This window comes from Emydura macquarii, unplaced genomic scaffold (assembly GCF_026122565.2).
Source record: "Emydura macquarii macquarii isolate MOO-44397 ecotype Brisbane River unplaced genomic scaffold, CSIRO-AGI_Emac_v2 contig_2205, whole genome shotgun sequence".
Lineage (NCBI taxonomy): Eukaryota > Metazoa > Chordata > Testudines > Chelidae > Emydura > Emydura macquarii.
In genome coordinates this window covers 7,783,174-7,796,958 of record NW_027132342.1, presented here as the reverse complement: position 1 = coordinate 7,796,958, position 13,785 = coordinate 7,783,174, and the positions used below count along the sequence as shown (strand labels likewise).

Below are 13,785 nucleotides of genomic sequence, written 5' to 3'. Positions count from 1 at the left end.
TGCTGTGAGTAGAGCTGGGGGAGGATAGGTGAGCAGTAGGTCACTCTCTCCTTTCTACACTCTGACCCTTTGTACTGGAAAAGTCTTTGGTGAGTCATGGGGTCAGCAGTTCCATTGCACACATGCTCTGCCAGCTCTCTTTCAGATAAATTGTAAACACTTTGTTTACAACACCCCGGTTGATGAATCTCCAGTTAATCAGGTAATGACTCTTTAGCACCCTGCTGGCATGCAATTGTGTCTTTGTCTCTGAAAAACTAGTTTGAACTTGCTTTTCTAACTTCGTAACATGTTACAGTAAAATCATTGTTATACAGCAGAATCTCATAACTTTGCATACAAACTTGCCACACATGTTTTCCCAGGATAATAATGTTCAGCAGATGAGTTTTCAAATGATATCACACAAGGCATACTTTGTACAAAATATATCATAACCATATATAAATGATGAACATGGGGTACAGTGTGTCACACCCCCACTGCAATGCTGTAGCCAAAAGGGCTATTATGATTCTTGGATGTATAAACAGGGAAATCCTGAGTGGGAGTAGGAAAGTTATGTTACCTCTGTGTTAGACACTGGAATATTCTGGTGCTCACAATTCAAGAATGACATTGATAAATTCAGAATAGAGCCATGAGAATGATTAAAGGATTAGAAAATATGTCTTATAGTGATAGACTCAAAGAGCTCAGTCTATTTAGCTTAACAAAGAGAAAGTGAAGAGGTGATTTTATTACAGTCTGTAAGTATCTACATGGGGAACAAATATTTAATAATGGGCTTTTCAATGTAGTGGAGAAAGGTGTAACACAATCCAATGGCTGGAAGTTGAAGCTAGACAATTTCAGACTGAAAAATAAGGGGTAAATTTTTAACAGTGAGAGTAATTAATAATTGGAACAATTTACCAAAGGTTGTGGTGAATTCACCACCACTGACCATTTTAAAATCAAGATGGGATGTTTTTCTACAAGGTCTGATCTAGGAATTATTTTTGGGAAGTTCTGTGGCCAGTGTTACACAGGAGTCAGATTAGATGATCACATTGGTCCCTTCTGGCATTGGAAGCTATGAATCTGAGGGCAAGGAGAAATGCTCAGAAGGTTCCCCAAAGTGAGCACTAATGTGAGAGAGGGTAAGAAGGTAAAGTACCCTAATTTAGTTGTCCCAGGGGTTCTACATCAATAGCCAGATCTCTGTTCTCATATAGTTACCTTAGATACAGGGGATCATAGAAAGTGTTTATAGAACAAGATGATGGAACCAGCAGCCAGGTAATGCAGGGTGGGGACCTAACAATGATGTCATAACCACAAATCACATAGGAAGAACTATAAGGGCTGTGAGTGGGGAAATAATCATCTGTATGAAACAGAGCCTATGCCGGCATAGCACTGTAGATACTGTGTATGCTGACAGGAATTCTTCTGCTGACATAGTAAGATCAGCTCCCTGAATTACATTAGCTAAACTGACAAAAGCACTCTTCTTTCGGCTTAGATGCATCTGCGCTGGACGTTCTGCTGGCACAGCTGTGTTGCCTTAGGGCTCTCAAACATGGCTATGTCAGCAGAACTTCACAGTGTAGACCAGGTCTGAAATTCAGTGCAGGAGACTTAGCCACCCTTGTCACTTGAATGGAACATTTAAGTCTTGTCTACGGTTGAAAGGTAATTTGGATTAAGGTAGCATGTGAATTTAAAGTGCAATACCTTATTCTGTAATAACTCCCTACGTGGATACTCTTATTCTGGACTTGGTGTCTATACATGGAGTTATTTAGGAGTAGTTTTACAGGAATAATTATAACTCCATGTGTAGAGAAGTCCTTAGGCTCCTCAGAATTGCCTCACTCTGCCCCTGCTCTGGCTTCTGATAGGTTTGATTGAATAATTTTGGGGAACATTAATTTCAAGCATTATGTATATTTTAGGATTATAGGCCTAATCCTACAATCTTTACTCATGTAGTGAGTAAGCACTGCTCACTGAGGGACTAACTGGCCCACCCTGACTTGTATTGAACAGTAACATGCCATAAGTAGTCTGACTGACATTAATGAATCTATTTTAGTAGTAAACTACAGCTCAGTGTAAAAGTGGCAGAATCTGGCCCTGGCTCAGGACTGTAGGACAGGATCCTATAACTGGATACTACATATGTCCTGCAGTGGTAATTGCCTGTGAACTTTACAAAGAAAGCAAGTAGCCATTTTTAGAAATTCTCACTCTCTGACAACACAGATAGACGTTCAGAATATAACATAGATTAGTACAGGCTCTGTAACTTCTTTGCTCCCTATGGGAAAGCATGACAGAGAGCGTCTATCACAAGGCATAACGAGGCAAGATATGCAGCCAAGTGCCTCTGGTGTCCCGGTGGTGTGATTATCTTTTGATAACTACATCCCTGGAATACTCTTACAGGTTCAGTAAACAGTTTTTTTATTTTGTTAAGAGAGAGGCTGGATTTAGTTTAATGCTGATCAGCACTTCCAGATAAAACGTATAGGTAACACAGCTTATAAAACTACTTCGATTGAAGAAGAATGCTGATAAATGTAACAGGTAAATTAATCTTGGTTAACCAGCAGTCCCAGAGCAAAGGAGAGTGGTTAAATTATAATTTAACCATTGCAAAGAATCATTCTCTTCACTGTGATTACAGTAGTTTTCATCCTAATAGTTATACTGAGAAGCAGTTGTGAGACCTCCCCCATCAGTTTTTCTTCCAGATTCAGAGCCCTCAACATCATGGCCCAATCTTTCAAACCCCTCATGCTGCCAGACTAGAAAGACTGAACAGTACTGGTAGCACAGAGCAAACCTGCCAATTCACCCATCAGGAATATTTGCTTCGGTATCCTCTCTCTTTACTGGAATGGGGTGAAGGGAGACCTGGCTGGTGGCAAATGCTTATCGACTGTCAGTCTTAAATTTATGTCTTCCCCTTCTAGTCATGCACAACTGGGGCTTTCGAGGAACCAGTTTCCCAAGTTTAGGCTTATTAGCAATATTATCCCAAGTAAACCTCGCAGCTTAACAGAAGGGCCACATTTTCCACTTGTGGAAGAACCCAATCTCAGGGGTCCTTACTTACACGTCCGTTGCCCAGCGGATGGTCCAGCCAGACAGCAGTTTAGCAAAGTCAAGACTTTATTCTTTATGTAAAGAAGGTGGTCCCTACATGCTAGGGGTGACCTTAAACACACATTTCTAAAAGCTTTTATAGCCTTACACAAACAAGTCTATTCACGTCACAGTTTTTATGGCAATACATACCAAAAACTACTTATCTAAGAATTTTTGGCCTACTACTTTTCAACTGTCCCTATCTAAGTTGCAAGGTCTTCCTGCGCATTCCGTCCCTGCCGGCACCTAGGTCTCATAACTATCTTGTTACTGCTAAAGTTTCTGAGACTAAACAGCTGCTAGAAAGGTACATTCCATCTCAGGCTTTTGCAGCCATTCCTATAGATCAATTCTCATAAGAAACAGAATTTCCATCTTCTTTTCCCTCCACACACTTTTAAGTCCATTTCCACTTTGCCCAGAGATGAGCGTTGAAGCGTCATCTCTGCTGGAGGAACATCTTCAATCCTCATGGTGGCAGGCTGGTGCCAGATTATCAATGTCCATGCACCTTATGGTCTTCATGCTTTTGAAAAAAAAAATCTACTTATCTCAACTGCAAAAGTTGTCGTCATCTTATTCTCCATATCTGCTGTGTTTCATTCACTTAACTTCAGTCTGTAATCTTTCCGAGTGCATTAGAGATGGGCTTGGACCAAATACTATCTGTTGAAGGTATTCCAAGGAATTGAAAGCCCCCACTACTATCTCATTAAAGCACCTTACAACCTTTAGTACATTTAGCCTCCTCATACCTCTATGAGGTAGGAAAGTGCTATTATCATGAGGAAATGAGACTAAGGATATGTCTTCACTGACGGCGGCGAATTTGCCACCGTCAGATTGATTCTTCAGGATCGATTGAGCAGAAGTGGAGACCCACTCAATCAGTTCGGAAATCAACTTAGTAAATCCATCCCCAGAAAAAGAGTAACTGTGTCGATGGGAGGGCATTTCCTGTCAGTGCAGTGTAGTGAGGATGCTGCGTTCATTAGAATTTAGGAAGGCGATGGGAGATATGCACACTGCCACCGAATTTCACAGTAAGCGTAGACCAGGCCTAAGTAAATTGTCCAAAGATCACACAGGAAGTTTGTGGCAGAGGAAGGAATTAAACTCAGATCTCCTAAGTCCCCGGCAAGTAGCGTAGCCTTTATTCCTCCTCTCTATACATCCACTTGGCTCTTACCTGTTGTTGCTAAAGATAGTTAGCAGATATTCAATAAATTGCACTAAAACCCATTTGTTGTTGTGTTTAAATTATAGGAACCGAATATTTTAAGCCCAGTGCAGGATGGGACCAAAAAACCTCAGATTGACAGCAATAAAAGTAATAATTACAACATTGTTAAGGAGGTTTGTATACCTACAAGTGAGGTAACTTTACATATTGTTGCAGTGGATTCATGTTTGTTACTATGGTACATTATATCCTTATTTACATTTGAGTTTTGTGTTGGGGGGGCTTTGAGTTTTTGTTTTTCTTTTCCAGATTTTGATTAGACTCAGCAAACTCTGTGTCCAGAATAAAAAATGTCGGAATCAGCAGCAGCGATTGCTGAAAAATATGGGCGCTCACTCAGTGGTGCTGGACCTTCTGCAGATACCCTATGAAAAGGTTAGACTAATAATTATTTATAGTAAAGGACATGAAGTCACTGATTGGACAATCCATAAAAAGACTTGATCCAAAGATTTTTTAAATCAATGGAAAGATTCTCATCGACTTCAATGGGCGTTGGAGCAGACCCAAAATCATTATATCATAATTTTCTACCTTGAAAGTAAGGAAGCTGATCTGAATTTGTAAGCATGGGTGCCTAAATACTGAGGGCATAATTGAAAACACATTTCATCACCTCAGGTACTTAAAATAATGGTGATATCTTCTCGGACTTAGGGTACGTCTACACTGATGGCAGCAAAGTTGCCGCCATCAGATTGACCTATCTGGATCGATTGAGCGGTCAGTGAAGACCCGCTCAATCAATCCAGAAGTTGACGCAGTAAAACCACTCCCTCAAGTCGCGTAGCGTTGCGTCAACTGGAGAGTGGTTCCTGTTGGTGTGGTGCAGTAAAGACGCCGCACAGAAGAGAAGCACAGCAGTCGATGGGAGTTACGCAAGCTACTCTGCCTAGCTTGCGTAACTCCCGTCAACTGCTGCCGAATCGCCAGGTAAGTGTAGGCCAGGGCTAAGAGTAAGAGATGCTGTACTATTGCAAGCACTTGCGGGGGGTGAGGTGTTGACTAAATAGAACCTCCCAACAGGATACACAGATTTGGGTGCTTCGTTTGGCACTGCACATACATAAAATGGGCATTTATATGTCTAAGGATCAAACCCTGTAATCCTTACAAAGTCTCTTACTCTCACAAAACTCCAGAGTTTTGCCTCAGAAAGGATAGCATGATTTGGCCCCAATTTACTGATCTAACGATCAGAATGAAGGATCTAGATGTCCTCTTCTGGAACTCTTGTTTGAAAACTAGCTGCATCTATCAGTAGTAAGCACTAAAAAGAGACATGAAACCATTTGTGATCTGTATTTATATTATCCTGAATTTGATGCTCTACTATTCAGGATTTGACACTGGGTTCTGTTCTCTTTAGTTAGATAGTTAGCTGTAACACTTATACATAGAATGGCTCACCACATGCTTGTTAATGTGTTATTCTAAGAGTTTAGGAGATAGGTGACTAACTTTAGGCACCTAAATCTATATTTAAGCACCTAATGGGCCTAACTTTCAAAAGCCTGTGGGAACTGCTGGATGCACAGTACTTTTGAAAATCAGGCCACTCCATAGGAGACTAAATATGGATGTAGGAGCCTAAATGTAGGCATTCACAAGAAAATCTACTCCCTAGCTTTATTATCTTGGCTGTGCTCTTTAAATAGTACCATCTTTCTGTTATGTTATTTAGTGGCAGAGCCAAAATAAAACCGTCATGAACAGCCTGGGCAGAAAAGGGCAGACAGGAGCACTGGGAAATGCAGCACTTTGTGTCAATCTATAGTGATTCATTGAAGAAGCAGCCAATGATGAGCTTTGGAGAAAAATGGGTTCAGCTCTTCTTTCCAGATGGAATGTCACCATCTTTTGAAGGCATAGGAAATTGGAGGAGAACAGGGTACATTGCTGATCAGATTGTGATGTGGAGGTTTAGCAAATGTGTTTTGATGTGTTTGTTTTTATCTGTAGACCGATGAAAAGATGAATGAAGTTATGAATCTAGCGCACATTTTCCTTCAGAATTTCTGTCGAGGAAATCCTCAGAATCAAGTTCTTCTCCACAAAAACCTCAATTTATTCTTAACTCCTGGTGTAAGTATTTCATGTGATTTACAGTTTAAAATAGAGTAAGCTGATTTTGATTCACTGGTGTAGTGCCAAATAAATAAATAAATACATAATTTGTTTCTTCTCCATTAATTTTATCCCTTCCTTCCTTCCTTCCTGTTATTGTGATTCTTTGACATTGCTTCTAAAGAGATCCATTTCTGAAAGAGGAAAGCAACATTGCATTTATAATTTACTCAGTGTCATCTGAAAGCAGGTGTAATGTATCTATGTCAAGACATACTATCACACATGGCTTGATTCTGCTCTCACTTGCACCTCGTAAATTAGGAGTAATGATAGTGAAATTAATGGAGCTACTGTGATATAAAGCAATGTGAATGAGATCAAATTAAGCCCACAGTAAAATTCATTCAGAATGCTGCTGCTAAGATCATATTCCTAGCCCGTCACTTTGACCATGTCACCTCTCTTTTTATATTCCTCCATTGTGTGTCTCTTTTTTTTTATATCAATACATAAACTACTTCTCTTCACTTTCAAGGCCCTTCATTGTCAGTCCTCACCCTATCTATCATCTCTCACTTGCTATCGCACCTTCGATAGCTCACCCCCGATCAGCCCATGATGTCAGCCTCCACTGCCCAGCTTGTTAAATTTTCAAACAAGTACCTTTGTGCTTTCTCCCATGGGAGGCACTTCCCATCAACATCCACAAAGCTACCTCATTCTCCACCTTCAAACCCCTCCTCAAAACTCTCCTTGGCCATGATGCCTACAAAAATCTTGACACTGGTTAGGCTGCTAGAGTGCTGAGAGCACAGCCTATCCTGGTGACCAGTATTGTCTCATTCTTTCCTTGTACTCCCCTGTCTGTCTGTATCAATCTTCTGTTTTATACTTCATTTATAAGCTGCTTGGGGCAGGGACTGTCTTTTTTTTTTTTTTTTTTTTTTTTTTTTAATTTAAGAAAATTATTTTGTTTGTACAGTGCCTAGCAAATAGTGTCTATGACTTGGGCCCCTGGGTGTTACAATAATAATTTATTATTATTATTATTATTAATTTTATTAACCAAAAGCTACTGCTGTTGCTTCCTCCTTCAACTAGCCTAAAACTTGACCTCTTGTTTCGATATGCGAAGATGTGAAAAGAGTGGTATGAATTCACTTTTCTCCCCTTTTAGTCTCCTCTTCTTGTCTATTCCCCCAAATTTTCAATTTGTTGCATTTGTTATTAGTGAGCCATGTATTCTCCTGCAGAGCCAGGATCTTTTCAACTTACTGGTTGAGAGGCCTGCTTAGCAAAACCCTCTTTTGTTAGAAATAATATAAATGTATTAAAACATAACAGAATCTTGACAGGCCATAAAGGCCTAATTGCATCCCTCTAGAATTAATGTGGCCCAATATTTTTTTGTTGTGTTTGTGTGAATTCAGTGCAGGTGAAGGATACTGGGCTGAGAATTTGGAGACCAAGGGCTTGATTCTTAGTTACCCTAAAGTCCTTTTACAGTGCTCTAGCAACATATCAGTCCTTAAAGTGGGCATGAATTTAGCTTGTGTCAATTTTAAGGCCTTTTTGCATTTTGGAAAAGTAGCATAAAGGAACCACAGTGAAAATGAGAATCAATCCTTAAGTTTCTTTTTACCCATCCAACAGGCACGTGTTGGGGATTCTTCCACAGTGCCTTTCCAGTGTGCCTTCAGTGTTCTGATCCCCATGAGTCTTCCACTATCCATTCTCAGGACATCATATAAACTAGATCTGCCATTCTTATGAGGCTGTTTGATTTAAATCCATTTAGCTGCTTGAAGCTGAAACCATGCGGCACATCTTTATGAACAATTACCATCTGTGCAATGAGATTAGTGAGAGAGTAGTGCAGCACTTCGTACACTGTGTAGAGACACATGGCCGACACGTGGAGTACCTGCGTTTTCTGCAGACAATTGTCAAAGCAGATGGTAAATATGTGAAGAAATGCCAGGATATGGTAATGACAGAGGTATGTTAACTGTTTATATTATATCTAGCACACATACTAATATTCTGAGGTTGCTTTCCTCTGCTTTTAATGCCAATGAAACATGATGGCATTATAGGTTTAGAATTTTAAATGTTACTACGAATAATGAATATTTTAGCATACATATTTTTGAGTTAAATATAATTTAGAAAGGCTATCTGTATAAGTACTAACAGTGATGGTATGCAAAATTCTCGTTCTGGAACTTGCAACAGGGAAACATCTGAATTCCATACTCAGAATTTCATTCTTCTGTGCTGTATCCCATCTATTCAGCAACATCTACCATTTTGTGACACTGTATTATAATCAAATATGCTCCTGCTTATGTAGATTCAACCAAACTTTGTTGTTGTTCTTATTTTGTGGACCCACATTACAATCTCAAAGGCCAGATTCTGATCTCAGTTACATTAGTGTAATTCTGGAGCAACTCTGCTGAAGTCAATGGCGTTACTGCAGATTTACCCCAGAGTAATGGAGTGCAGAATTTGGCCTGGTAAATTTCACTGTGTTAGACCTGCTCTGTTAGGGCCAAATCCTTATGCCATTGAAGTTAGTGGGAAAACACTAATTTGACTTCCCTGGGAGCAGGATTTGGTACACAGTGCACATGACAAAGTACGGTTCCATCTTGCAGACACTTGCAGACACTTATGCATCTAAGTCCATTAACTTCAATGAGACTACTCATGTGAGTAAAATTAAGTATGAGCCTAAGTGTTGGCCCCTGAACTTATCAAGTGGCATTTTCATTGCTATGTGAAGTTTTTTCCCTCCCTTTTGGGAAAAGAAACTTGAGGAAGAAAACAGAGATGAGCAATAGTCATGATTTAAACAGAGCTGAGATGTGCAAAAAATTCTCTTTACAGCAATAAAGAAGAAAAACTTCTAATTAAGAAAATAAAACTTCATCCTACATGGATAACCTTAAATGAATTCCATTTCAACCTTTTTCAATTTGAATGAAGAGTTTTAATATTGTAATATCAATTGCAAGCCTTTGATTTACATAATTCAAATAATTCTTATGCATTAGTGCTGTTAGAGATCTGTATCTCAGTATCATATAGATTTTAGCTTCTCATCATACACAGGTTTTTTTGGTTTTTTCAATTTAAATACATTTTGTTAGTCCGGAGATCAATTGCCATATTACATCATCAAATTGATTGCATGATGAAAAGAGCTTAGCTGTGACATTTGGATCACGAGTTCTTCAGGAATTAGCGAGAAAGGAACCATTTCGAGGAGAGGAATAGAAAGATGATTTTTGTGATTTTAGGCAAGTGACTTACCTTCCTGTGCTTCAGTCTCCCCATCTGTAAAACGGATGCAATGATATTTACTTTGCACAAAAACTCCTGAGAGGCTACTGTTGGGAAAATACTTTGAGGTGCTTGGATGAAAGGTACCGTATCAGTGCAAATATCATTACAAAAAAGAAAACAGGATTTACTTGGAGCCCTTTGACCCAATCAGCGGAACAACAGAGCTTCCTAGTATCTCTTGTGTTCAAGAATGATGTGCATTGCACAATGTCAACAGCTAATCCAGAACTGATCATCCTTTATGATATTTACCAAGACTACTTAGTTGTGACTTGCTCATATGGGACAAAATGCTGCAGTCCTTTTTCAGTCACAAAAGTCATTGAAGTCCGTGGGAATTTTGTCTGACTTCTGCTGGAGTCTTCTTAATGTTTCTTTAGCGAGGGCATTCAAATGTCTAATTTTATGCTTGAATCAATGTTTGGTTCCCTTTGCAGGTCACCTTTAAACTGGAGGAGAAATAGTTGAGTAGATACTCTCTGCTTTCAAGTTATCTTCTTTTCTATTACCTTTATAGTGATCATTTTGTTCCACTTGCACTACACTTGCTGATGCAGCACCCTCTCTTTTGAGTGTTGTGTTCTTTCTTCACATTGAAAGTTTCCTCGCGGTCACTACACAAACAGCTCTGTAGTCTATTGCATTATCCAACGATTTGTTTCATGCATTCAGTAAATTAAGCTCATTCTTTGCAATTGATCATTTTGTATACAGTGTAAGGGATATGCTACATTTGAAGCACATTTTAGCAGGTGACTCTGGGCCAGATTGTGTCTGGCTCTGAAATGGTGCAGCACGCAAGGAGTCTTTGCATGGCTTATGTAATGGCCAGATTCTAGACTTGGTTGAAATATGGGAAAATATTCTCATGAAAAATTTCAAAGTTGTTTCCATCTGGCATGATTTGATATGGAACAATTTCTCAATTATTTTGTGAATTATTTTTTGAAAAAAATATAAATATTCAAAATTCCAAATTTTCAAAAATTTGAATTTTTATTCCCCCGTTCTCTCTCCTTTTTCATTTTTGTCACTTAGAACAATAAAATAAATTGTCTTTGTTATTACTTCCCCCCAACATTTTCCTTTTTTCTCTTTTCCTACTCTAACTTTTCCAAAACTAAAAAGGTTTTCAAAACTTTTTCAGTTTTGGGAAACTTAGTGTGGCAAAAGGGGGTGTGGGAAGAAAATCCCATATGTCTTTAATTATGTTGCATTCAGTGGCAAAAGGAGAAAAAGCAAAATTCAGAAAATCGTGAATATCAAAATTTGAAATTTTCCAGTTTTGATAAAAACCTTGAAAAATTAAAAAACAAACAAAAACAAAAAAGCCCCATAAAACTTTAATGAAAAGCTTTCTCTTTCCAACGAGCCCGTTTTTCAACCCTGCAAAAAAGTCAATATAATATAATATAATATTATAAAATAATATTTCCCAACCTCACATCAGTGTTGAGGTTAAATTAAAGGTTGAGGTTAAACACTTAATGTTTAAGTGGTGCTTAGATACTCTATGATCGCAGCTGTATACATACTTAGATAAATATAGGTATAGACAGAAATCTGGAGTAACTGTTGAATTTCACTCTGCATCGACTGACTTCAATGGAGTTATTCCATCTATGCAGCTGAGATAATGTATGCTCAGTTAGCTGAATTCTATTTTTTTCTAGTGCCGTCTATATAACCAGAGAGCAATTTTGCATATTGCGAGACAGAACAAATCATTAGAAAGTGAATACAAAGTGAGGCACTTGCACAGTTGGGCAGACTTTCATACTATCATTTCAGCTGATAAATGGAGGTGAAGATGTGCTGATATTTTACAATGATAGAGCATCATTTCCAGTCCTCCTACAAATGATGTGCTCAGAGCGAGACCGAGCAGATGAGAGTGGACCCTTAGCCTACCATGTTACACTTGTGGAACTTCTAGCAGCATGTACAGAAGGAAAGAATGTATATACGGAGATCAAGTGCAATTCACTCCTGCCGTTGGATGATATAGTGAGAGTGGTAAACCATGATGACTGCATACCAGAGGTGAGCCTGACTAGACAATGCAGCAACTGAAGAATTATTATAAATAGAAAAACATTTTCATAGCTTCTAAAAAACAAATAGGTTTAATGTTTGCCCAGAAAACAGTCTCACCAGCTGCACAAATGAGAGAGTAAAGAACATGTCCCAGAAATAAATTGTTAAATGAAACAATATGATGATGATGATTGAGTTTGCCGTGTTTAAAATATCCCCACTGCATGTGTTGGTTGGGCGGTATGAGATGAAATCCTGTCCCTGTGGAAGTCGGTGGCAGTTTTGCCAGTATTTCATCCATGGTGTCAAGTGTCTTTATTCACAACAAATACAGGCTCAGTCCTGCAAAGACTATTCAGTATCGTTGAGCACTACTGTGAGGTACACCCATTGACCAGAATGGGAATGCTTCTGGCAGTAAGAACTCGTGGTCTAATCCAGCTCCCAACAAGGTCAAAATTACCATTTCATAGACTTTGCAGGAGCTAGCTCAGGCTCTACACTTTGGTCAATGAAGTCAGTGGGACTTTATGCAGCAGTTGGCCCAACAGTTATCAATTAGAGGACTGGGGCCTATGTTTTTACAGGATCAGGTAACTTGACAATAAAGAAGCACATCATACTTCGTGATCTTCAAGTATTTTCATCATCACAATAAAATATATTTTTGGTTGAAAATACTTATATTTATTTTTATTACTGACATTTAGAAATTTAAGTTTAGAAAACACCAGCTTTTTTGTTTACTGCATTAACTTAGTTCAAAGTAGGGATAATAGACAATCGAAAAAAATTGAATTTAGTGTATGTTACATTCAAGAATATTAAAATTGTAAAACCAAGCATTCCAATGTTAGAAAATGCCAAAATTAAGGCTGCCTGTGCAACTTTAATTTGGCCCACTTGCGTGTTATGCATTATGATATAGTTTTCACATGATTATACTATTTTTTCCACAGGGTCCCTGTCTCATTCAGGGCACAGGATGGGCAGTGTTCATTTAATGAGCTGCTCTTCCATATTTTGTTTTATACTCATTGTATAATGTGTAGCCCTTGACCTCATTTACTGCATTAACATTCTTTTAATTTATTGTGTGTGTGTGTGTGTGTATATGTATGTATGTATGTATGTGCATTCACCTCCTGAATATATGAAAGGGCCATTTCTCTATCCTTAACCTCCTTAATCTGGCTATTACCTTCAACACAGTTGATCACTCTCTTATTTTCTGTCTTCTCTTGGCTTCCATGCCCCTGCTCTCCCTCTTCTCTTATTTTGCTTATGTCGTCTTCATCATTTCCTTTAATGGCTCCTCATCCTTCTCTCTTCCTCTTCTGATGGTGTCGCTCATGGTTCTTTACTCCATCCCCTACTCTTCCCTCTTGACAATCACCCTGTTCATGTACCTCTGACTTAGCTGTCTGTCCAGTCTCACATCTCAAGTAACCTTTCTGTCAGACACTGTAGATGTCGAACCCTGGCCCACAGGGCTGCCAAGCGGGAGCTTTACCTTCTGCATCACTACACCTGCATAGGCTGATGAGGGAACTGCAGTTAATACCCCACCAGAAGCTTACTCAGTGGGGTCAGATGACTAACAGCAGATTGTTGATTGGAGACCACTAGGTATAAAGCTTCAGGTTCCTGTCCCATCCCTTGTCTGAGCAACTAGCTACTAGGCCTGTTGCTGCCCAGACCTCTGAGACCAAGTCCCTACCTCCTCACCTAGTTCCTGGTTCCTCGTCTTCTTCCTGGTTCCTTCTTCCTCTCCCTGACCCTAGTCGCTGACTCCGGCTTTGATCCTTGGCATGACCACAACCCCAATTTTACTCCTCACTCAGACCACTAGGTCAAATAACACACGTTATGGGCCCTGACAGCTTGCTTAGACCTACCTCATTCTCCTCCGGGATTTATCATTGAATCCCTGGACTGAGCATTGA

The 13,785-nt window shown here is 39.2% G+C and overlaps 1 protein-coding gene across 2 annotated transcripts in view; it reads left to right on the top strand.

Annotated features, from left to right (window-relative positions):
* Positions 1-13,785, top strand: part of ITPR2 (inositol 1,4,5-trisphosphate receptor type 2) — a 328,286-nt gene that overhangs the window by 147,859 nt on the left and 166,642 nt on the right. For both annotated transcript variants that reach the window (XM_067559269.1, XM_067559270.1), the window contains exons 27-31: positions 4,405-4,494; positions 4,631-4,756; positions 6,344-6,466; positions 8,250-8,450; positions 11,594-11,845. In XM_067559269.1, coding sequence (XP_067415370.1) covers positions 4,405-4,494; positions 4,631-4,756; positions 6,344-6,466; positions 8,250-8,450; positions 11,594-11,845 — 792 coding nt within the window. The remainder of the gene's footprint in view (positions 1-4,404; positions 4,495-4,630; positions 4,757-6,343; positions 6,467-8,249; positions 8,451-11,593; positions 11,846-13,785) is intronic.